General features: G+C 39.1%; 1 protein-coding gene across 8 annotated transcripts in view; it reads left to right on the top strand.

The window, feature by feature from the left end:
* The window catches only part of GARRE1 (granule associated Rac and RHOG effector 1), an 82,444-nt gene that overhangs the window by 15,958 nt on the left and 40,925 nt on the right, over positions 1–25,561 (top strand). For 3 of the 8 annotated variants that reach the window (XM_045185396.3, XM_024577381.4, XM_053914726.2), the window contains exon 2: positions 17,926–19,205. In XM_045185396.3, coding sequence (XP_045041331.1) covers positions 18,711–19,205 — 495 coding nt within the window. In that variant the 5' untranslated portion in view covers positions 17,926–18,710. Of the gene's footprint in view, positions 1–9,404; positions 9,460–10,250; positions 10,460–17,076; positions 17,143–17,925; positions 19,206–25,561 lie in introns of those variants that run through there. The other 5 variants (XM_053914722.2, XM_053914724.2, XM_053914723.2 and 2 more) reach the window with 4 other exon arrangements.

Here is a 25,561-nt window from a genome sequence, read left to right as displayed (position 1 = left end):
GGAGAGGAATGCCATATTTTGTGGTGACAAATTGTTATACAGCAAGTGACAACACGAAAGGCAGTCAGGTGTCACATGTGGAGGCAGACCTGAAGCTCCTTGACAGCAGGCACTGGGTGCATCTGCATGCTGGATGCCTAAAGCATCCAGGCCCAGCTCACAGGGCTGAATGTTGTTTGGGGTGCAGGTGTAGAAGCACCTTTATTTTAACTATGATAGATTCAAATTCTGATTAGAATTATTTAGAATTCTGTGATTAGAGTATTTATTTAGTTGTGTTGTTTCTACTTGAGTTTTCATAGCTCAGTATAGGATAACATGGGCTTCAGAGTTTTGTCAACCAACCAGTTATTTAGTAACTTTTAATTTAATTTTGTTTTGTTTTAACAGCAGTTTTAGTAGTAACTTCTTTAGTAGTAACTCTTTAGTAGAAGGAAAAAAGTAGTTTAATCTTGGCCTCCTTAAAACTTTTTCATTGATGTTTTTTACTCTGATAAGGCTTTAACGTTTCAGGAATTTCCACATGATTCTTTAAATTAGCATGCTTTTAATTAATTTATTATTTAAATTAATTCCTGATAAATTATTTAAATTAATTTGGAGGCTATTTCTGTATAATAAGCTAGTGTCCAGTTTTGCACATATATTTCTTTGGGGGAAGTCTGGGTTTGGTGAACCCAGAAATGTCACTTCCTTTCCTCTGGCCTTGGCTCTCCATGCCTGCCTTCCGTTTTGATGTTTTAATGATATCCTCCCTGTTCAGTGATTTGTGTTCAGGAAGCTGGGCAGTGATTACTTTTGTTTCTGCTTTGTGAACTTCCTCCCCCACTTCCTATTTTTACCGAATTGCTACAGGAAATGAGGCAGCTCCTGGCTGACTGCTGCTAAACACTGATTTTAGGTGGGAGAGGACAAGGCCTTAGGGCCTGAGCCATTAAAAGCATTTTTCCATAGGCATACCATTGGGTTGATAGGACAGTATGTCCTCCTCAGCTTTGGTGGGGTAGCAGGTGCAGCTCAAATGGAGTGCAGAGCTTTTGTGAAGCAGGTGAGGGGTTTTTCAATGGTAACAATAGGGGTGGGAGGTAGGGACCCTGTGGACTAGCTGTTGTGGGTGAACAGTGTGGCAGGAACAGAGGGTCGGTTGAAGGGACCTGTTAAGAGTAAGGCTGGAAAGGTGGATTCTGGTTTCTTTGGGGGCCTTGAATGGCAGGCCTGAGGTGAACTAAGGAGACCCATCTGCTCTCGGAGATCTCTGACCAGGCCTCAGCCTCTGTGGCACTCTCCTTCCTCTAAACTCATGGCATTTGTTTCTAAACCACTTAGCATTTACCCGTCTCTTCCCAGTGATACCTCTTACTGCCTTGTGGACCTGTTGTAGCTTAATTTATGGGGAAGTTTGTATCATCTTCCCAGGAAGATGTAACTTTTTATACATTAGGTACTAGAATATGGAAGGAGCTCAAAGCATTTGTTTAGCAGTTCCTCAATAGCTGCACTTTTGACCTTTTGGGTGGATAATTCTTTGTCTTGAGGTGGATAGGGGGCTGTACTGTGCATTGTAAGATATTTAACAGCATTTCTTGCCTTACCCACTAGCACTCCCCCAGTTATGGCAACTCAAAAAATGCTTCTAGACATTGCCAAATGTCCCCTGGGCATGTATGCATGTGTAATCATCCCTACTGTTGAGAACCACTGTGTTAATAGATTGAATGCTGATTTACTAACTTTGGGAACTGGAATAAAATAGAATGTTTGGTTCCTTGGGATTGGAGCCATTTGTTAGTTTCTAATTCCAGTATCTGACATTCCCATACATTTTTAGTTTGCTACTTAGATTTTTGCCTTTGTCTACCAGCTAGCTTTGAGATATACTTTCTGTGTGCTTTCATTGAAAGAGCTGCAGCCTGAGAATCTGGCAGCCTGGCTTCTGGTCCTCATAAATGGCATTCTCAGCCTTAAATGCTTGCTCTGGAAGGATAGTTCTTTGGAAGCTGAATGGTGAGGGTGTAAAAGAGGATGAAAGGCATTTAGGATATAACATTAACAGTAGCTAACATTTATAGAGTAGTTGCTGTAGAACAGGTGAACTGTGGTGAACAAGATTGGGAGGATTGGCTATAAGGGGTAGAAAGGTAAGGGAATAGGGACAAGGATAGCACCTTAGGTTTAGGCTCAGGGTTGGCAGTAAATACAGCAGGAGGAGCAGGATATGGAAAGATGACTAGGTAAATCTGAAGGACCTGAGGAGATGTTTTATGAGACTAATCTTGGGAGAGAGAGTTCTCAATTGGAGAGTTGAACTTGAGTATCACCAGCAATACAATGGGTATGATCTAAAGCAGGGATCCCCAGCCCAAGCTACCTGTCTGTGGCCTGTTAGGAACCGGGCTGCCACCTGTGCCACACTGTCCCCACCCCCCACCCCTGGTCTTCCATGAAACTGGTTCATGGGTGCCAAAAGAGGTTGGGTACTGCAGTTCTAAAAATAGGTAGATTACTTTTCTTTTTCTTTTTTTTAAAGATTTTATTTGTTTTATTTTTAGACAGAGGGGAATGGGGGAGAAAGAGAGGGAGAGAAACATCAATGTGTCGTTGCCTCTCACATGCCCCTCGCTGGGGACCTGGCCTGCAACCCAGACATGTGCCCCAACCAGGAATCAAACTGGCTGCACTCTGGTTCACAGACCAGCACTTAATCCACTGAGCCACACCAGCTAGGGCAGATTACTTTTCATTGCTCCAGCTCAACTTCCTGTCAATTCCAGGAAGCCTCCAGCTTTATTTAAATCATCTCCTAAGAGTGAGAAACAATGTTTTGCCTAGATATGTGACAGAGGTGGAATAGTATAGTGATGGAGCACTCAGCCTCTGGTGGGCAAACTACCACGCCCCAAATTCAACTCTGTTGGTGACTACAACCATGTCCAAGTGGCAAGAACTTGAAGAACTCACTTAACCTCTTTAGATGTCCCACCTACCTCACAGGGTCATTGTGAACATTAAATTAGGCAGTAGTGTAAAGTGCATAACAAAATGCCTGACACTTAGTACCCACTAGGTTAATGTTAGCTGTTTGTATTGTATAGTTTTAGTGGGCATTAATTGAGATTATGTATCTAACACTCCAGGTATAATGCTTGACCCAATGTAGGCATTTAATGAATAGTTCATCTTTTCCTTATAAAGCAGAACCTTATATCTAGCATTTAACTACTGCCTCTGTGGATGGCAAGGCTGTGTGAATGCTATAAAGAAATGGTCATTAAATAATACTAATAATGAACTAATCATTCGACAGATATCTGTTGAGTGTTTACAGTGTGCTTAGCACTCTTGAATATCTCGAATGAGCTCCATGATATTAGGGGTTGGAGGTGGCAGGGAAACACAAAGGAAACTGGTAGTTGTGAACAGTATGGTACAGCAAAGGTAATGCTAAGACAAGACTAAAAACAGGGCCTTATGATAGCATACAAAGTCATTCCTAACTCAGTCTTTGTCTAGGTGGCTTCCCAGAGGAGGTGATGTCTAACTTAGGCAGGAGGAGTGAGTAAGCCAGGAGAGCTTTTCAGGCAGAGGGAACTGAAGGTGTAGATGGTAAGAGGGAAGATGGCTCAGCAAGAACCTGGCAGTATTAGGCAGAGATTGGGGATCATGGTTTAACAAAGTTGGGAAATGTAGTAGAGAGCCATATGGATTTTAAGCAGGAGAGCGGCATGAGTAAATTGACTCTAGAACAATCACACAGCAACAAGAGGGGAGCAGTCCAGACATTTGGAAGATCACTCAGGAAGCTCTCTGTAATTCAGGTAAGAAGTAAAGATGGTCTGAATTTTGGATTGGCAGTGGAGATACAGAGAAGGGGAAAGACATGAGAGAGATTATGACTAAATGATTAACTGGATGTAAATGTGGCTTGTTCATGTAGGTAAGTGGTGATACTATTCATCAGCACAGGGAAGGAACCCTGAACGACTAGGGAGAGTGGGTTTTGGACATTTTACTTGGAGACCTGTTCAGTAGGGATCTGGAGCACAGGAGAAAGAGCTGGGTTACAGACATGGATTGGGGAACCCTGCCCAGGGAGAATATTGATTTTAGACAGTACAACATAGAGCTCTGAGGAGCCACACAACACTTCAGGTCCATTAGAGGAGGCAGGGGTTGGGGTGGGGAGTATGTGGCTCATAGAGACAACTAAGAATGGCCAGAGGGGCAGGAGGAGAGCTAGGGAAAGTACCATCTTTTCATGTCACTCTTTTTAATGTGGTAACATAGAAGGAAAGCCAAAAAAGGATAGTCTTGAGAAGAGAGAGAACAGAATTATTCAGGCATTTTCTTTGTTGCCTGGGTAGGTATTTTTAATTTATGAAGGTTGTGAATAAAAGTCTTCAAAGCATTTTTCTGGAGTGCATTTCTAAATATGGCTTGTGTCATTCTGAACTGACCAAAAAACCCCATAGAAATGGTTGGGCTTTGAACTTCATAGACAGAACTTAACCAATCTCCCTAAAGAATTTTCCTGTAATGTCTCTACATTATCAAGGGTAGATACTTAAATTTACATTGTTGTGGTCTAGAGAGGAAAGAATTTCTGTATTTTTTTCTCTAAAGAGGGATTTGTTTATGGAGTTGTTCATTTTTTTTTAACAGCTTTATTGAAATATAACTCATACAAATAATTCACCCATTTAAAATGTATAATTTAGTAGTTTTTAGCATATTCACATTTAAACAACTACCATTACAATTAATTTTAGAACATTTCCTTACTCTAAAAAAAAATATTCATTAGCAGTCATTCCTCATTCTTTCCAGCCACCTCAGCCCCACACAACCATTAATCTACTTTCTGTTTCAATGGATTTGCCTGTTCTGGACATTCCATATTACTAGACTCATACACTGTGTGGCCTTTTATGTCTGGCTTCCTTCATTCAACGTAATGTTTTCAAGGCTAACTTTATGTTACAGCATGTATTAGTACTTTATTCGTTTTTATGCCTGAGTAATATTATTCCATTATATGCGTATATTACATTTTGTTTATCCATTTATCTGTTGATAGACATTTGGGTTGTTTCTTCTTTTTTACTATTTTGAATAAGGTTGCTCTGAACTTTTAATTACAGGTTTTTGTGTAGGCATATATTTTTTTATTTCTCTTAGGTATAAACATAGTTGTGGAATTACTTGATTATATGGTAATTCTATGTTATAACCTTTTAAGGTACTGTCAGACTGTTTTTCAAACTGTCTGCACCATTTACCTCCCATGGGCAGTATATGAGAATTCTAATTTTTCTACATCCTTGCCAACGCTTGTTATTGTCTGTTTTTTTATTATAGCCATCCTAGTGGTTGTGAAGTGGTATCTTGTGGTTTTAATTTGCATTTCCCTGATTGCTAATGATTTAAGCATCTTTTCATGTGCTTATTAGCCATTTTGTATATCTTCTTCAGACTTGATCTATATTTGATCATCAGTTTTGGCAAGGTAAGTTTAGTTGCAAAATCTGAAACTGTAAAAGAACAGATGAACATATTTGACTAGAGAAATGATAGAAAAGTGTTTGTATATATGCGTGTGTAGTGAAGGATGCTGTAAACATATAAATCAGGGGTGTCAAACTCATTTTCACTGGGGGCTACATCAGCCTTGCGGTTGCCTTCAAAGGGCTGAAATAATTTTAGGTCTGTATAAATGTAACTACCCTTAACTGTTAAAGGAGTTGAAATTATATTTGGCCCTTTGAAGGCAACCTCGAGGCTGATGTGGCCCTGGTGAAAATGAGTGTGACATTCCTGATATAAATGATGAAGGAAGGCTCCCCAGAGAAAAAGCCGGCACTCTCCATCCAGATCAAGCCTGAGTTTGAGAAACAGGGTGCTTGATGATCCTGTTACTTAGCTGTGACTTTGAAGTAGAAACCGTGATCTCTGTTTTCTTTCCCACAGCAACTATCCAAAGGCCACAGATACTGCAACCACTGCCAGGTTTCTGCAAACCAGTGTGGCCTGACAAGTAGAGAGGTAGCTTGCCACATGGATGAATGTAGGCTCATCCATACTGAAGCATGTATCAGAATTTCCTTCCTTTTGGGGCTAAATAATAGACCATTGTATGGTTATACTACACTTTGTTTATCCATTCATTCTTTGATGGACATTTGGCTTATTTCCACCTTTTGGCTACTATGAATAATTCTGCTGTGAGCCTTGGTGTACAAATAACTGTTCGAGTTCTTGCTTTCAGTTCTTTTGTGTATATACCCAGGATTGGAATTGCTGGATTTTGTGGTAATTAAGTGATTTTTTGAGGAACTGCCATACTGTTTTCCACCGTGGCTGTACCATTTTACATTCCCGCCAGCCATACAGAGTTAGAATTTCTTCGCCAACATTTTATTGCCGACATGTTATTTTCTGTGTTTTTTCCCCTTTTTATAATAGCCATTCTTAGGGATATGAAGTGGTATCTCATTGTGGTTTTGGATTGTATTTCTCTAATGTTTAGTGATGTTAGGCATCTTTTCATGTGCTTTTTGGCCCTTTGTCTATTTCTTTGGACACATTTCTATTCAAGTTCTTTACCCATTTTACAATTGGACTGTTTGGTTTTTTGATCCAGTGGGCTGTGATCATGCGTTGTAGAAGTTCTTTGTATATTCTAGATATTAATTCCTTTTCAGATACATGATTTAGAGATATTTTTCCCATTTTATGGACTGCCTTTTTGGTCTATTGATAATGTCCTCTGATACACAAAAATTTTAATTTCGATAAAGTCTAATCAGCCTATTTTTTGTTGCCTGTGCTTTTGGTGTCTTATTCAAGAAATTGCGAGGTCCAAACTCATTAATTTTTATATGTTTAATGAATTTTTCTCCAGAAGAGTTATTATTTTTGATGCTTAAATTGTCCCTTATTGGCCATTAATAGAACTTTTTCTTCAGGTTGACCCTGGGTCATTTTGACATGAGCCAGGTAGTAGTAGATGGGCTCACTGCTTCTGGCCTGATAAAAATTCTTGGACTGCTCTGGCCAGCTGGCTCAGTTGGTTGGAGTATCGTCCTATACACCAAAAGGTTGTGGGTTCAATCCTAGTCAGGGCACATACCTAGGTGGCAGGTTCGATCCCCAGGTGGGGTGTGAGCAGGTGGGGGGGCATCTAATTGATGTTTCTTTCTCACATCAGTGTTTGTTTCTCTCTCTCTCAAATCAATAAACATACCCTTAGATGAGGATTGAAAAAAAAAATCCTGGGTTTATCTTTTTGTTTCTGACCCCAGATCTAGAATCTGTAAGCCATTTCTGTAAGAAGCTCTGATTCTTTTTGGTGGGAAATTGTATTAGGAGCATTTGTTGCAATTGGGATGTGAATTCTAGGTCTTTTCTGTAAAATCAGTATGCATTTTTCGGAAAGAAAAGGATAAATCATGATTTCAGACTGATATTTCAAATTCAAGTAGAGGATTAAAGGATTTTTATTACTTTGATTTTTATATTCATGTCTCTTCTCCTTTGTTGACAATAACACCAGAGAGGTACAGACAAAACTGTTTTAACTTGAACTTAAACCTTCTCTGTGTGGTTATGCCACCTACTTGATAAATAGTTTGGGTTCATTTGTCTGTTTTTTGTTTTTAAGGATTGTTTTCTTTTTTATTTACTTTTTTAAAGTTAAAGTAAATATATATACAATATTTACATGGTTCTAAAGATACATCTATAAAGCAAGGTAGATTGAGAGAAGTATGTCTTTCTTCCCTGCTTTTGTTCCTTTCTGTATCCCATAGGTAAAAATTTTTATTTGTTCTCGGTTTATTCTTCCATTGCTTAATTTTAAAAAATATAAGAAAATGTGTGTGTGTGTATACTCCCTGTGCCCTACTCCCATTTCATTTCTTCCCTTGTTTTTCATCTTGGCAATCATATTTATTTCCAAGAATTCTTTCCTGATTTCTGCTTCCTTTATGATTTTGCTTGCTTCTCAGATCTCTCTGCAGATACCAGAATTTCTTTTCAAGAGTTTTTCTGGGACCAAAAATGTGTTTCTTCTGGGGTCTGATCTGCTTTTTTTAATTCAAAAATGTTTATTTTTTATAATATACATTGAGCACTTCTGAAAATATAATTAGAGTGATTTCAAAATGCAATTGCTGGATACAATAAATATCCTCTATAATTACCTTCAATCGATACTAAGAAATGTATGTAGACGCTAAGCTAACAAAATAAATAATGATCTGCTTTTCATCTTAATTGTTCTTTTGGTCCTCTTGGTTTTCTTTCACTATCTGGTGATCCTTATCAATGAAGAACTGAGTGGATTATATAGGTAATTGACAAAATGTTCCTCTTCTAACAGTCCTCTTGCCTTAATAGGAGTTAGCTGATTCATTGACTAGAGTGAGAAGTATGGAGAAGAGGTAGATGAACCTATTTCCCACTCCTGATTTCTGTACCTGCTCACTCAAAGGGTTTTTATTACTTTGATTTTTATATTCATGTCTCTTCTCCTTTGTTGACAATAACACCAGAGAGGTGCAGACAAAACACTGTTTTAACTTGAAATAAACCTTCTCAGTGTGGTTATGCCACCTACTTGATAAATAGTTTGGGTTCATTTGTCTGTTTTTTATGTTTAAGGATTGTTTTCTTTTTTATTTAGTTTTTTTAAGTTATGTACAATATTTACATGGTTTACTCAAAGCTGGGCATTTATCCAGCTCCTCCAGGAAAAGGGGCTCTGCCTTTCTGCCCACTTTTGACTCTGCACGTTCTGGGAAGTGTCTAGCCCTGCTCTGGTCTGTCTTGTCACACAATTAACTACTTCCTCTCCATCTTCTAGAAAGTGGCCAGCATTAAAATAGACTATATCCCTTAACCCTTCTCATTACTGTTATGCTATGATTCCCTTTGTGAACATCTTTACTATTACGTCATTGGGGTTTGGGGAGGATAGGGAGGTAAGTACATGTGCCTATTTATTTAGCTTGTCATCTTGAAATGAAAATACTTTGTGCCATACCGTTGCTGTCAACAGGACTTCTTTTCACTCCATTTTGTCTGTTGACTTAATAAGTGAAATGGATTTAAAATTCGTTCTCTGTGATCACAGATTATAGCTATCACTTCACTGAAACGTGATGCCGCCCACCTTAGGACACATAGATTTTTACTCTGTTCAGGGATTAGGTGACTTTACAAGACCTTTCTTGTTTGTCAGTAACTTTTTTCTGGAAAAGCAGAGGTAACAAACCTTTATTGTATGGAAATGATAATAAGATCAAACATGGTGCTTAATATGTACCAGACATGATTCTAAGTGCTTTATATGTATGGATTTATTTAACTCAATAACAGTAGTTACTGTTACTATATCTATTTTGCAGACGATGAAACTGAGGCACAGAGAGGTTAAAGAACTTGCCCAAGGTCACATAGCTGGTAAGTGGTAGAGCCAGGATCCCACCCAGTTAGTCCATTCAAAGGCCACCTTTTATCCACTCTGCTAATAAAGGGAAGCTCCTCAGATTTTCTCAGGATGACAACTTTTTATATATTATTAGTTAGACTATAAGAAAGCCCTCTTAAACTTTATGTAGTTTCCAGTGTGTTCTTTCTTATTGTTTTAAATAGAAATTGCTGATAACTTTGATTGCAGAAAGGAGTGTTTTAAATGATGTGACCAGGTCTGAATTCAGTTTTAATCTACTGAGAACTTTCACAAATTATTGTGGTCTTGAAAAGATACAACATTTACTAAAGTGTCTATTTCTGCTCTGTGTTTGAGAATCTTAGGCAGTAGTAAAATTTAAGAACATGTTTTAGCCCTTCAGGCAGATAAATATGGGGCAGGGGAAGCATTAAAAATATAGTTAAGACAAGCATTGAGAAGAATTTTACTTTTAAAAAAGTGATATATCTAGGTGCTGGGATACATGCTTGTGTGCCTTTATACTTTCTATTACAGAAATGTTTGGTCAAATACAACAGTAGAGCAAATAATACGATGAACCTCAGTTTTCAACAGTATGTTGCCAGGGAATATTATGTTCACCACTGTGAAGACTCCTTAGGTGGATGTCACCTCCTTCTCTGCATATAGTTTCTTGGCAAAATCTGATGTGAAAATGAAAGAACTGAATGGTGTTTTATTGATAGTTCCATAATATGTCCTTGAATTCAACACTGCCCAGTTTCTTTTTTCTTTTTCTTAATATTTTCTTTATTTTCAGAGAGACTGGGGAAGGGAGGGAGAAAGAGAAGGAGAGAAACATTGATTGGTTGCCTCTTGCACGTCCCCAACCAGGACCTGGCCTGCAACCCAAGCGCGTGCCCTGACTGGAAATCTAATGGGTGACCTTTCACTTTGCAAGGGTGATGCCCAACCTGCTGAGCCAAGCCCATCAGGACTCGACACTGTCTAGTTGTGATTACACCAAAGGTCAGCATAGGAACGCCAGATCTGTTAAAAAATAAATTAAAACCAATTTTCATCTTAAGGAGTTTGTTTTCTCTGCCTGAAAGAGAACCCCAGGCTTGACTATGGTACCTAAATGGTCATGTTAGAAGCAATTATGATACAAATGGAACTTTTCATTGAATTGTCCAGTGAGCCCCTTAGCTCTCAGAAATAGTCATTTATCACATGGGGGTAGCGTGTTCCCTTCTGGATTCTTGAATGAATAGGAATATTGGTGAAATACCTCAGTTTGCATTAAGTGGTGTTCATGTAGTTAGCTTCTTCAGGTGTCCATGCTCAGGTACGCTCAATCCTTTTCACTTTCAACAGGTTTTCAGCTGAACATTCTGGTTTTCAAATTATAGCATGCATCAGAATCACCTGGGAAGCTTTTGGGAAAAAATGCATATTCTCTGCTCCTACCCCAAAAGATTGATTCTTTACATTTGGATTGTAACCAGGAATCTGCATTTTAATAGTCATTCCATTTAGAGTCGTTTTCTGATTCTAATATCAGCATAGGAAGTCCTTCAGCCATGATTGGTTTTCATTGGCTGCTGCTTTCTTTTCATCCTAGTCTTAATAAGGTTAATGTTAATATGGCATCTTGCGAAAAACTTGCTTAAAAAGTTTTCATTCTTTTTAAAGATTTTATTTATTTATTTTTAGAGAGAGGAGGAGGGAGGAAGAGAGGGAGAGAAACAGATCAGTGTGCAATAGGTACTTTTATAAATCATTTGCCTCTCTTATGCCCCCAGCTGGGGACCTGACCCGCAACCTAGGCATATGCCCTGAGCAGGGATTGAACCGGCAGCCTTTTGGTTTGCAGGCCTGCACTCAATCCACTGGGCCACACCAGCTAGGGCAAACGTTTTCATTCTTAGTAACGTGTAGTGGCCGTTACCACCACTCCTGTACACTGATATGACCTATAGACAGACTTATCCCCATGCAGGTGCACATTTGGCCCTAGAAAATTCAATTCTGATGCTCATGGGTCTAAGGACCACACTTTGAGAACATATGGGCATAGGTTGTGAGTGGTGTGGGTGCAAAGGGTCCCAGGTGTATTTCTCTTTGATTCCCTTTAATGCATTAGCCTGAGTGGTAGGCCTCAGCCACTTGGTTACCTGCTGGACCAACAATAGATACAGAAAGTGAAGCTCAGTTTTGACCAAGTCACCTGTTGCCTATAACTCTATGGAGAGGAAGGGAAGCCCAGGTAGTGTAGAGGGCAAGTGTTTCTTAACCTGGGGCTTCAGTGCTAAAAATGAACGGAAGCGTTGATGTTTTGGATATGTGTTTGAATAAGGAGCAATCTTTCATCAACGTCTCAAAGGAATCTGTGACCCTTCCCTCCCCCGACCTTCACTCCCTCACTCTGTAAATACATGAAACAAAAAACTCATCCTGGAGCAGCCTGTATAAGAATCACCTGGCCTCTGGAAAGCAACTGTGAAGACTGCATATTGTAATACTGCCTTTTCAGGGTGGAATCAGATTTGCTTTTGCCATCTGATCAGAACTTTGCTACACACAGCTGAGCTGGATGGATAGCTATGACCAACTTGTAATGCTTTCTCATTATCCCATGTCTCCCTACATTTCCCAGCCTCTCTTGTAGTTACACTGGCACCAAGTGACTAATTCAGGCTAAAAAGGCTTTCAGGGGAGATGATGTGTGTCACTCCAGTGGGAAACAGTAAAGAATGGGTATGATTTTCCTTTTTTCATGCTGAGGTAACTCTGGAAAACACAAGTTCCAGTGATGTTCCTGTAAGTTGAAGAAGGCTGCCAGACACACATTGAACTTCATGTGAGCAAGAAATAAACCTTTATTAGGTTAGGCCTCTTGTTTAAGGATTTGTACTGCAATTTACCTTAATCTATCTCCAGTCTGGGTAGTTCAGAACAGAACATTTATTTATGTGCTTAGAATTCTGAGACTCAAGATACACAAGTTTGATACACTGTATGGTCTATGCAAGACATATAGTATCCTGGGACCCCCCCCCCCCCCGCCCTCCATCTGTAAATTGAAGGGCTTGAATTAGATGTTCTTTAAGGGACAGGTTCTGGATAGCAGCATTTAAATAACAGATTTCTAGTTGGAATATAAAAAGGACATGAAGTCTGACATTAAAGGTATCCTGGGGAACTTATTTTTATGTACTTGTTTTTAGTTACAAAAGGAATTATGCGTCTTTTGCTGTTAAATAAGTTACATAAAGAAAATGGCAATGAAAGATGAAATAATTTTTAAAAAATAACAGCTTTATGGAGATATAACTCACATACCATACGTGTTTTAGTGTATTCAGAGTTGTGCAGCCATCACTGCTCTCCAACTTCAGAATCTTGCCATCACCCCCCAAAAGAAAACCCACTAGCAATTACTCCCCATTCCGCAAATCTTTCTGTTTCTGTGGATTTGTCTATTCTGGCCATTTCATGTCAGTGGGATCATATAATATATGTGGCTTCATGTGTCTGGCTTCTTAAGAGTCGAATTGCTTGGTCATATGGCAGTTCTCTGTTTAACATTTTGAGGAACTTCCAAACTGCTTTTCACAGTGCCAGCATCGTTTGCATTTCTACCAGCACCTCATGAAGGTTCCAGTTTCTCCACATTCTCGCCCACACTTACCTTCTGTTTCATTTTGTGTTTGTTTTTATTGTAGTCACTCTAGTATTGCGTGAGATGGTATCTTACTGTAGTTTTGATTCATATTTCCTTAATTACTAATTGTGTTGAACATTTTTTATTTTTTAAATATTTTATTTACTTATTTTTAGAGAGAGGAAAAGGGAGGTGGAAAGAGAGGGAGAGAAACATCAATGTGCAGTTCCCTCTAGTGTGCCTCCTACTGGGGACCCGGCCCTCAACCCAGGCATGTGCTCTGACTGGGAATCAAACCAGCAACCCTTTGGTTCCCAGGCCAGTGCTTAATCCACTGAGCCACACCAGCCAGGGCTCCTTTTTTTAAATATATTTTATTGATTATGCTATTACAGTTGTCCCATTTTTTCCCTTCCCTTTATTCCCCTCCATCCTGCACCCCCACCCACCAGCATTCCAGCCCCTTAGTTCATGTCCATGGGTCATACATACAAGTTCTTTGGCTTCTACATTTCCTATACTATTCTTACCCTCCCCCTGTCTATTTTCTACCTACCATTTATGCTACTTATTCTCTCTACCTTTCCCCCCTCTCTCCCCTTCCCACTCCCCTGTTGACAACCCTCCATGTGATCTCCATTTCTGTGGTTCTGTTCCTGTTCTAGTTGTTTGTTTAGCTTGTTTTTGGTTTTGTTTTTAGGTTCAGTTATTGATAGTTGTTTGCTGTCATTTTACTGTTCATATTTTTAATCATCTTCTTTTTCTTAGATAAGTCCCTGTAATATTTTATACAAGGGCTTGGTGATGATGAAGTCCTTTAATTTGACCTTATCTGGGAAGCACTTTATCTGCCCTTCCATTCTAAATGTTAGCTTTGCTGGGTAGAATAATCTTGGGTGTAGGTCCTTGCTGTTCATGACTTTGAATACTTTTTTCCAGCCCCTTCTTGTGTTAAGGTTTATTTTGAGAAATCAGCTGACAGTCTTATGGGAACTCCCTTGTAGGTAACTGTATCCTTTTCTCTTCCTGCTTTTAAGATTCTCTCCTTATTTTTAATCTTGGGTGATGTAATTATGATGTGCCTTGGTGTGTGCCTCCTTGGGTCCAGCTTCTTTGGGACCCTCTGAGCTTCCTGGACTTTTACGTCTATTTCCTTTGCCAGATTGGGGAAGTTCTCCTTCATTATTTTTTCAAATAAGTTTTCAATTTCCACTCTTCCTCTTCTCCTTTTGGTACCCCTATGATTCAGATATTGGCGTGTTTAAAGTTGTCCCAGAGGTTCCTAAGCCTCTCCTCATTTGTCTGAATTCTTGCTTCTTCATTCTGTTCTGATTGAATGTTTATTTCTTCCTTCTGGTTCAAACTGTTGATTTGAGTTCTGGGTTCCTTTTCTTCACTGTTGGTTCCCTGTATATTTTTCTTTATTTCACTTTGCATAGCTTTCACTTTTTCCTTTATTTTGTGACCCTATTCAACCATTTCTGTGAGCATTCTGATTACCAGTGTTTTGAACTCTGCATATGATAGGTTGGCTATCTCTTCATCACTTAGTTCTGTTTTTGGAGTTTGATCTGTTCTTTCATTTGGGCCATATTTGTTTGTCTCGGCACACCTGTGACATTGTAAGGAGCGGAGCCTTAGGTATTCACCGGGGCAGGGCAACTCACCTCTTGCATTGTAGCGCTGTCTGTGAGGGAGGGGTCAGAGAGGGAATCATGCCACTTGCTTGGCTCTCAGCTGTCTTTCAGTCACTTTCCCTGCTATCCACAAGCAAATTGGGCCTTTCTGGTGCTGATTACAGGGTGGGTGGGTTTGTGCACATTCTAGGACCCTGTGGGTCTCTCCAACCCATCAGGGTCCTAGAGAGTTTCTTCTACCACTGCAATTCTCATAGGCTGAGAGTTTCTCCCACCACTGCAACCCCCACAGATTTTTACACAGAGGTTTTGAGGCTTTATTTTCCTGCTCTGGAACACTGGGTTTCGCAGTCTGTCTTGCTCCCCAGTTGTTCCTCCCAGTTTACCCACTGGCAAATGTGGGACCACCTGGTCCACCAGCTGCCACTTGCCACTTGTCCTCTCTGCCCTGGCTGCCCGTCTCCACCCCTCCTACCAGTCTGAATGAATCTTTCTTTAAATCCTTGGTTGTTGGACTTCCATACAGTTTGCTTTTATGGCAGTTCTGGTTATTTTTGGTTTTAAATTTGTTTTTGTCCTCCTTTAGTTGTGTGAGGAGGCAAAGTGTACCTACCTACGCCTCCATCTTGACCAGAAGGGTGTTGAGCATTTTTTCATTTGCTTATTGGCCAGTTTTATATGTTTGAAGAAATGTCTATTCAAATCCTTTGCCCATCTTTTAATTGGGTCATTTGTCATTTTATTGTTGAATTTTAAGAGTTCTTTATATACTCTAGATACTAGACCCTTAGGAGATACATGATTTTCAAATATTTTTGTCCATATTGTGGGTTGTCTCTTCACCCTGATGGTGACCTTTGCTGTAAGAATATCTTTAATTTTGAAATACAGTTGTTAATTTTTTTCTTAGGTTGCTTGTGCTTTAGATGTCATGTCCATGAAACTATTGCCTAATGCAAGAACACAAAGATTTATACCTGTATTTTTGTAAGAGTTTTATAGTTTTAGCTCTTACATTTTGGTCTTTCATAATTTGAGTTAAATTTTATAAGATAGGGGTCCATATTCATTCTTTTGCATGTGGATATCTAGTTGTCCCAGCATCATTTACTGAAAATACTGTTCTTTTCCAGCCGAATAGTTTTGGCAGCCTTTTCTGAAATCAGTTGTCCATAGATATATGGGTTTATTCTAAACTCTCAATTCTAAAATATATATATAAAATCTTTCATTATGCCAGTACTGCACTATCTTGATTACTATAGCTATAAGGTAGGTTTTACAATCAGGAAGTGTGAGTCCTCCAACATATTCTTTTTAATATTTGTTTGGCCATCTTGAGTCTCTTGCATTTTCATATGATTTTTAAGATTAGCTTGCCCATTTCTATTAAAAAGTTAATTCAGATTTTGGTAGAGATTGCATTGAATTTGTAGATGAATTTGGTGGTAATATTTTTAAGTATTACAAGTTTCATTTAAATAAACTTTGGAAACGTATAATGTAAAAAAAAGTTTATGTTGCTTTTTAGAAAAAATTAGGTTAAGTATATAGTTCTTTCTTGGCCTTCTGGGACTGTCTGGCAGAGTAATGGGGGTGGACAAAGAAGGAGTGCTCAGGGCTGCTTCAGATTCATTATGGCCAAGTCAAGGTGATGGTTCTCCTTCATAGACCACATAGTTTTTATGTAAACACCCTTCCTCCTCCAGCATTCCTGTAGAGCACTTCTGTTTTACGTCAGAGTTTGTAAAGCCACATTAATTATAATGGAGCACTTGGATTGGGATAGATATGATTGCCTTATTGCCATAAATTTGAAAAAACACTTGGGAACGTATTTCGTACAAGTAGCTATTTGATGTGTTGTTTCTTGAAAAGTTTATGAGATTTTAGGAGTGAAGATTCTCTTGAACACAGAGAGAGCTACAATTGGTGGCCAGTTTAGTTTAATTTATATGCTAGCTGGGTTAGGGTAGTTAGACTTTTAGAGTATGTGTTTGTATCCGTAACACTTCTCTCACCTCTTGCTCTTGTTATATACTTAGCTTCCTAGGTTCCTTATGCAATCACAGAACCATAAAGGGTGCGTGGTATTGTGGCCATGATGAGTGACAAAGTGTGACTTGTGTTTATTTTTATCTACAAAATAGGGAAAGTAGAAAGAAAAACCCAGTTATGACACCATACAAGTTGAAGTTTAATATAGACTAAGTATAGATCAGTAAAATATATTTGAACTATTGTTATGTTTGGGAGAATAGAGAGTTCAGACAAGAATGAGCCCTGATTAGCTATGTGAGAACTATACTACTCCACTGTTGTAGGTATCAGAAACTACAACCAGAAACATCCAGACATTGTTATTTGAACCTATCCAGAGCCAGAGGTCCTATAGAAGGTACCCCATGGTAAGAGACCAGCACACTCTGCCAGGCTTCCCTTTGAACATGCAGAGGGGAAATTGGTACCTGAGTGAGGATGGGAAGAATCCTGTCTGCAAACCTCCTTCCAGCCACTCACCTCTCCAGGCTCTGTCTTTCTGTATGCTGCACTTTGGTTCAGCTGGGGATCCTGAATAGACCATATGCTATCCTGCTTTAGGGCCTTTGCTGTGGTGGTCCTTTAACCTGATGAGCCCCACTCATTGCTTTTACACTTGTCAAAACCTATCCTACGGTGGAGGGATGGGGAGAAAAGGCATACAACTGTAATTGAATAACAATAAAAATTTATTAAAAAAAAAAACAAAACCTATCCTACAATTGAGGCTTTCATCAAAGTAACAGCTTCTTCCTAACAACCTTCCTGATTTCTTTCAGTCTTTGCCTGTCACTCCCTTTTCCAAATCCCTAAAGTTTTGTGGATGCTTTACTTGTCAACATGAATCCAAGCCCTGCTCGATGTGTCATTTACTAACCTTGGCTTTAACTTGGCTTTAACTTGAAGTGGTTGGTGTGGAATCAAACTTTTTTTGTTGAATTATTTTTGTACTACTACTCAAGGAATTTTCTAGCGATCATCATATCATAGTTCAAATCTCACTGTGGTACCTACTGTTGTAAGGTTATAATATGACTTCTTATGTATTTATAGCCCACCTTTGTGGATAATAGCATTTCAGGAATTAATGTTCCAGAATTACTCATTGTTCTGTAACTTTCCTAACTTTATCTTAATTTTCTCTCTTACAGGATATGACTTAGAGGCCTTACAATTACATCTGTGCATTCTTGCTTTGGACTTTACAGTTGAGGGCCAGCCCAGTCTGCAAGCACCTCTTCTTAATGTTACAAGGAAACCGCTACCTCAGCAAACAAAAGGAAAGGAAAAGACTTATAATAACAAATGCCATTTTTTAAAAAAACAAAACTTGTTTTCATAAAATATTAAAGGAAATTTGGAAAAGATTTGCATTCAAAAGAAGCTTTTCAGGTAAATGGATTTGGCAGGCAGGCTCTGTCAAAATTCTGCAGAGGTTTGATCTTCCTTCTTAAGGACTTAGTGCGAGGTAATTCTGTACTGCTTTTTAAATTGCTGTTGATCAGCTTGTGGGTTTTTGGGTTCTAACTTTTCTGGTATTGAAAATACATTATATTACATTTTTTAAAGTTAAGTTATTTTTCTGCCATTGTAAATACAAGTATCAAAATATTATTGCAAAGCAATTATAGGTAAGCATTTTTCTCAGCAAGCATATCTTTTTATTAAGAGAGTGGAATGATAACAGTTCTTATCCAGCATTTTGGACACACTTTTATTTTTTGTCAGAGGTCTTGCCTACACTGAAAATATTAATTATATAAACCTGTTGTCTTCTCATATCTGCATTGGATCACATGGTCACCTGCCTCATGGAAATGCCTTTTTTAAAATTTAGATTTTCAGAACTCCACTATTTTTATACCTAGCTACAATTTTAGGGAAAAGAAGACTCAGAACCCTGACCCACTCACAATCACTGGGACAGTTCTCCCGCATGTATTGCTGCAGTGCCCAGGACAGTAAAATGGACTACAAGAGGCGCTTCCTGCTTGGCGGGTCCAAGCAGAAGGTGCAGCAGCACCAGCAGTACCCGATGCCCGAGCTGGGCCGAGCACTGAGTGCTCCCCTGGCATCCACGGCCACCACTGCCCCCCTGGGCAGCCTGGCCGCTGCAGGCAGCTGCCACCATGCCATGCCTCACTCCACTCCCATCGCTGACATCCAGCAAGGCATCTCCAAGTACCTGGACGCCCTCAATGTCTTCTGCCGAGCCAGTACTTTCCTCACAGATCTCTTCAGCACTGTGTTCAGGAATTCTCACTACTCCAAGGCAGCCATGCAGCTCAAAGATGTGCAGGAGCATGTCATGGAGGCAGCCAGTCGGCTGACTTCAGCCATAAAGCCTGAGATTGCCAAGATGCTGATGGAACTTAGTGCTGGGGCTGCAAACTTTACAGATCAGAAGGAATTCAGTCTTCAGGATATTGAGGTAATATATCTTCTGTGTCATAATTGGGTAGGCAAAATGTGTTCCAGAGGTATGTGAGAATGTTGTTTTAGTTTCTTCCCAAATCACCATAATAATGGTCTTCATCCTCTTGCTATTGATACTCTCTTCTTATATATATAAAAAATTATGTATGAGAAAAAAGGTTCTGAATTGCTTTCATTTCAAGTTAAGTAGGTTAAAAAATTATTAAACAGAATCAACCTATATTTTATGTTCTTTAAGTTTTCAAACTGTAACTTAATTTCCAGATAACATACTGTTAAAAGTACAGGGAGGAGACCAAGAATTCTAAAGATGATTATGAGCTTTGTTTGTGAATTGTCATTACATAGAACCATTGGTTTAGTATAGAAAATTCCACATGTTTAAATTATTTTTCCAGTTCTAAATCCATAGTTATTCACAGTTGGATGCATTTGATTCTAATTCAATACTTCTTAGGGTCTTTGATAGTCAAAATGAAATATTCTTCTCTTTCAAGGCTCTAGATTAGAATGTCAGATTAGAATACAAATTTCATTCAGAATAAAGATGACCTTTTTCCTTCCTTCATTTAGGAAATGATTTATTAAACTGTGATCTGTTATATTAGTGTCACTGCTAGATTTCTGAAAATTATTCTTATCTGCACAGAGAGTTCTTCTGAGCTTGAGTTTTCTGTTTTACATTTTAGCAGCATGTCATAGGTTAGGTTCCTAGATATTAGCAGTGAGAGTGTCCTTTTCCCCATCCTGGGAATGAACTTGATTTTAGGAAATCGCCAGTCTTCTGAGGCAAATCTGAAGATTGAGTTGGCTGAATAAGCTATTAAGCTACCTGGTGGGGGGAAGTAAGCTATTAAGAAATACAACTGATTTTTATTGTGTTTAGAAGTGATTTTGATGACATTTCCAAAAGGAACTTAAAACTATTTTTGAAAAGGCACGATATTCTTGGTATCATTCAGCAATCATCAAACTTTTTCTGTAGAGGGGAAATAGTAAATTTTAATCTTCATGGGCCACATGTGGTCTCTGTTTCTCCTCCTTTTTTTCTTTTTTTAAATATATATAACCCTTTAAAAATGTTAAAACAAGCCCTGGCTGGTGTGGCTCAGCGGATTGAGTGCTGGCCTGCAAACAAAGGTTACCAGTTTGATTCCCAGTCAGGGCACATGCCTAGGTTGTAGGCCATGTCTCCAGTTATATGTGAGAGACAAGTGATCAGAGTATCTCTTGCACACTGATGTTTCTCTCCCTATCTTTCTCCTTCCCTTCCCATCCACTCTCTCTAAAAATAAATAAAATCTTAAATAAATAAAATGTTAAAACCATTTTTATCTGTGCCTGGTTATTGAACTGGATTTTACCCATAGGCTATAGTTTGCTGAACATGCTAATATAAATGTAAAACTTCCTTGGGTGGTTCTGTTTTGAATCTATCTAAATATATTTATAATTTCTATTTCTATGATCATGTTTTATATTCAGGGAAATTACAGTTTTGAAGTGTTTTTAAAATGCCTTGTCATAGTTTAAATTACATAGTTATTTTTGTTTTGTTTTTTAAAGATTTTTATTTATTTTCAGAGAGAGGGGAAGGGAGGGAGAAACAGAGGGAAAGAAACATCAATGTGTGTTTGCCTCTTACTCACCCCCTACTGGGGGTCTGGCCTGCATCCCAGGCATGTGCCCCAACTGGGAATTGAACCAGCGACCCTTTGGTTCACAGGCTGGCGCTCAGTCCACTGAGCCATACCATACAGGGCGAAATTATATAGTTTTTAAATTATACACACAAAGCATATTTTTTTTAAATGTACGTCTCAAAAGAAATTCAAGCAAAACTATTGCTCTACTCTCCCATCCCATCCTTTTTCCCAGAAGTAACCACCATTAATTGGTTGGTGTGTGCCATTCCAGGCTATTGTTTTTGCATGCATAGATTAAGTATTTGTGCATGTACAAATATACAGTTTGAGCTTTTATTTGTTTTATATGAAGAACCAAGTTGTTCAGCCAACACTGTGCCTGGTCACTGCTTTGCAGAAATGTGGCAAGAGCAGTTAAGGACTCTTTGCTTTCTGTTGAACAATATTAGATCCGTACTGTTAACAGCTATTATCCTGTAATGACATAAGCACTTTTAGCTCGATTTAGAATTTTAGACAAGAACAGTTTGAAAAATAAGGAAGCCTGTTATTTTAATCTGAACATTATTGTGTTGTTCCTCAAGCCGTGCCTCCAGGTGCTGGAGGAGACAGAGCTAAGCTAAACCTGCAAGGCCATTTTGCCTTTCAGCCCTGCAGGCAAGTGGTATTGTTTCCCAAGTCAGGACAACTAGATGATGAACCAACCACGAGTAATTGAGGCACAGTAGCACCTACCTTGTCCCTTCTGCTTTCCTGGGGCCAGCATTGACCACTGGAGTTGAGAAGGGGAATGATGTTACATTATTGTTGTGGTTTGGAATTTTGACTTGGCTTTCCCCATTGAAATGTAATTAGGATAGCTAGACTGTTACCGTGCTTTTGTACATAATAGGGTAAACAGGTTTCAGAGCTAGACTGGAAACTAAGTGCTGTTGATGGGTTTTGGAATCTGTGAGTGTATTTTAAGTTTCAAATAGCTGACCTTTAAGTTAATTCTAAAATGTAATTGCCAAATGTAGGCCTGCAGACTTGGCATTTTGCTTTTTCCACAGAGCAGTATTTGTTGTTTCTGGAATTTATGTACTGCCGTGGGCCAGTAAGGGTCTCTCTCTCTTAGAATATTTATCAACTCATATGGATTAGCTAGGCATTTGTTTTTTTTCCTGTTCTTATTAGGGTTTTATTAGGAAGGTCCTGAGAGGGCTTTTTAACATTCATCCTTGGGAAAGAAGTCTGTGGCCTAACATTGCTGAACTTGACTGGCTAGATGAGGACTACTCAGGAGCTGAGCCCAGGACTGTGGGTGAGAGAAGCCCTGACTTCAGTATTCAAATGCTTGACCATTTTAACCTAAGACAAAGTACCAATCCCATTGTCCCACCCTGAAGGTGCTCCAAAGCATGCTTCTCATGCTCCCTTATTTACAACCAGGTTTGGGATATGCTCATTGATTGTCAGATCCTTAACTGCAGTTGCCTACTGTGTGTTCTGGGGCAAGACTGGGTGTATGTGAGCCCTTTCTTGTCTGTACTCATCTGTGACTTTGTCCCTTACTCTGGGTGGTTCACCCTCACAGTCTCACTGTTTGATAAATGAGTTGTGACTCTGATGTTTCACTAGTTAACTAGTGCCAGTGACATTTTATATGGGGCATGGAGTCTGATGATCTGGGATTAAAATATAACTGCTTCTTACTGACTGATGACCTTTAGCAAATCTGACATCTCTAAGTCTCAGCTTGCCCATCTATAAAATGGAATTACCACCCACCTTCCAGAGTTCTTGTGAAGATCAGAAGCAGTTGGTGTGTGTGAAACTCTGTACCCAGTTAGTTGTCATCATCATTTATTATTATTGCTTCCATCATGGCTTGAAAGGTACTATTAGCCCTTGTCTGATGTGCAGAGCACTTTATGTACAAAACCAACATCAGAAAAGTGTGCAGCAAGTTATTTTCTTTTAAGTGCAAAAATCTACCACTCCCAGAGCGTTTGCTCTGCTTGCTTCTTTCCTAGTTCCTGAAATGGGCACCTTCCTTTTCCCTCTGTGTTATCTATCTACTCTTTTGGTGGTGTAAAGCAGCAGGAGTATTACCTGCCTGATGTAGGAACTTTCAGGACCTTTTCAGTATAAAAGCCTGAGAGAACCTCTTCCACCAATAGTCAGTTGCTCTATTCACTTTGCATCTAGAGTGGGGCATGGGGAAAGGAGTGTGTGGGGGGGGGGGGTAGTGCTTCACTGAATGAATACACTTGTAGTAGCTGAGAACCTTTGGACAAGCCAGTTGACATTTTCCCCCTCACTGAATTTATAGCAAATGCATAGTTTACATAGTATATGGACAGTTTTGTCTAAAATGAGAAATATGGTCTTCAGTACTTCATGGGATTTCCTTTGTGTAAGTCTCACGCTGTCAGTCCAGCCACAGTGTGAATTCCAGAAGAAGATGCTTTATTGATTTTTTTTCTTTGTACAAAGCTTTGATATCCTACCCAAATGTTTTTTAGAGGAAGACTGCATGGGAACAGCTCTCTGTATCTTTTCTTTTTGAGTCTAGAAGCATCTCCACCAGTGGTTTTTATGATTGTGTGAATTCCAGTGTTCCTGTAAAATGCCAGGCTAGCTGGATTGAGTGGCTTATTTCTCTTTGATTTTGTCTAACCTGAATTTCATTTGTCCTAGAAATCTGTTACCCTAAGGATCATTTTCGATTAAAACATGTAGTTCATATTGAAGAAGTATAGACAACCCTGAAACTTGGTTTTCTATTCATTAGAAAGTCATGAATGTCCACCTCTTTTTACAAACATCTGCCATTTATCTTAAGTAAAATTACTTTTTTAGTGCAAGTATAAATAAAAGAATCAAATGGACTTGTGTTCATTCCACAAATATCCATTACACACTTTATTTGTGCCAGGTACTATTCCAGGCACAGGATACAGTGATGAACAAGACAGGAATTCCTGCCTTTGTGTAGATAGAGGAGAGCTGCAGTCTTAGATAATTAGAAGGCATCACTAAGAAGGTGACATTTGAGTGAAGATCTAAAGGAGATGAAGGACTAAGCCATGTTGATAAGTCCAGGCAGAGAGAACAGCTAGTGCAAAGTTCCTGAGGCAAAAGTGACCCTGACTGTTTGAAGAGCAGTGAGGACCTATTGTGGCTGAAACAGTGAGCCAAAGAAAGAGTGGTGCTAGAGGTGAGATCAGAAAGGTAAAGAGGTCAGTCAGCCTCTGAAGGGAAGGTGAAAGGAGGGCAACAGGACAGGATCTGCGGTCCTTGTGCAGTGAGCAGTGATGCCACGTGTCTCCTTGGTTGCTTTCTTCATCTCTTGGCAGCTCCCAGGCTCTGGTGTCACATTGGGGCCTCACTGTTGGGAGGCCTTGGCCCTTTGGGCATGTGCTCTGTATAGGCATCCAGAAGCCCAGGGCAGCTACAGGGCTCCCAGAAGTTTTAGGTCTTTAAGGGGACTATATTTTATACCTTATAGCATTTGTAGTGGCTTCCTAAGCATCACCACCTTATAAATGGGCAGGCAATCTTTAAAGCAAATCTATGTAATTGAACCTTGGCTTCCAGTTTGATGCACTGACAGATGATGTCTTTTGTATACTATGTGATTACCTATGAAACTGAAATAATTTTTGAGCACTGACTGATTCTTAAGGACCTTAATTCAGCCATATTAACATTTATTTGGTATAGATATATGCCAAAAATATTGTAGAGTAACAGTAATGGAAAATATTAGAAGCTTGTTTCAAAATGTGTTTTTCCTCAACCTTAATGAAATTAAATCTTTATACTGGGTTTGTTGTTGTTTTTGCCTAAAAGTAAGATTTTTTTCGTTTTGACTAGTAGATCTTCCATATCAAATTACAGAGTATTTCCTAACTAAATGAATACCCAAATTGGTGCTTTTAATCAAAAACTATACCTCACTTTATAAAAAGCTTGTATAAATCCAGTTTTCAGGCTGTTGCTAATTTCTAGTCGTTCTTTTTGGCTTATCCTTTTATTGAGGTGAATCTTCTTCTATTAAACTGTTTTCAGATTTTAGCCTTTAGAAGGAAGCTATAATGAATTAAGTAGTTGGAATTTGGGTGAGTCTGTAAACTTCATGGTGAACAGGAAACAAGATTCACTGTCTGCCCAGCCCATTCTTGTGGGTAGAAGCCAGTGAAGCCAAAGGGCATATGCCACTCTGGGGGACTGGACCCTTTGACTTTGATTTGTCAAGACATGCTGTGCAACCAACCTCTTTTATTTATTTATTTATTTATTTATTTATTTATTTATTTATTTATTTATATGTGTGTGTGTATGTATATATATATAATTTATTTATATTTACAGAGTGGGGAAGGGAAGGAGAAACAGGGGAGAGAAACATCAATATGTGGTTGCCTCTCAGATGCCCCCCCACCAAGGACCCTGCCCACAACCCAGGCATATGCCCTGAGTGGGAATCGAACTGACAACCCTTTGGTTCGCAGGCTGGCGCTCAGTCCACTGAGCCACACCAGCCTCGGCTGCAACTAACTTCTTATCCTGAAAATTGCTAATTAAAAGGATAGAAATAAGAAATTAAATGTCTTGCTTCTCCAGTACAGATTGTTTTTCAGGATAACCATATAGCTCTAATGGATGAGATTCTGTTAGTGAACAGCAATTGGGGTCCTGCTGCCCATTGCTACCCTCT

The sequence above is a fragment of the Desmodus rotundus genome, chromosome 12, assembly GCF_022682495.2.
Source record: "Desmodus rotundus isolate HL8 chromosome 12, HLdesRot8A.1, whole genome shotgun sequence".
In the NCBI taxonomy this organism is placed as follows: Eukaryota; Metazoa; Chordata; class Mammalia; order Chiroptera; family Phyllostomidae; genus Desmodus; species Desmodus rotundus.
The sequence above is the reverse complement of the archived record's forward strand: the minus strand, read 5'-3'. Positions and strand labels throughout refer to the sequence as shown.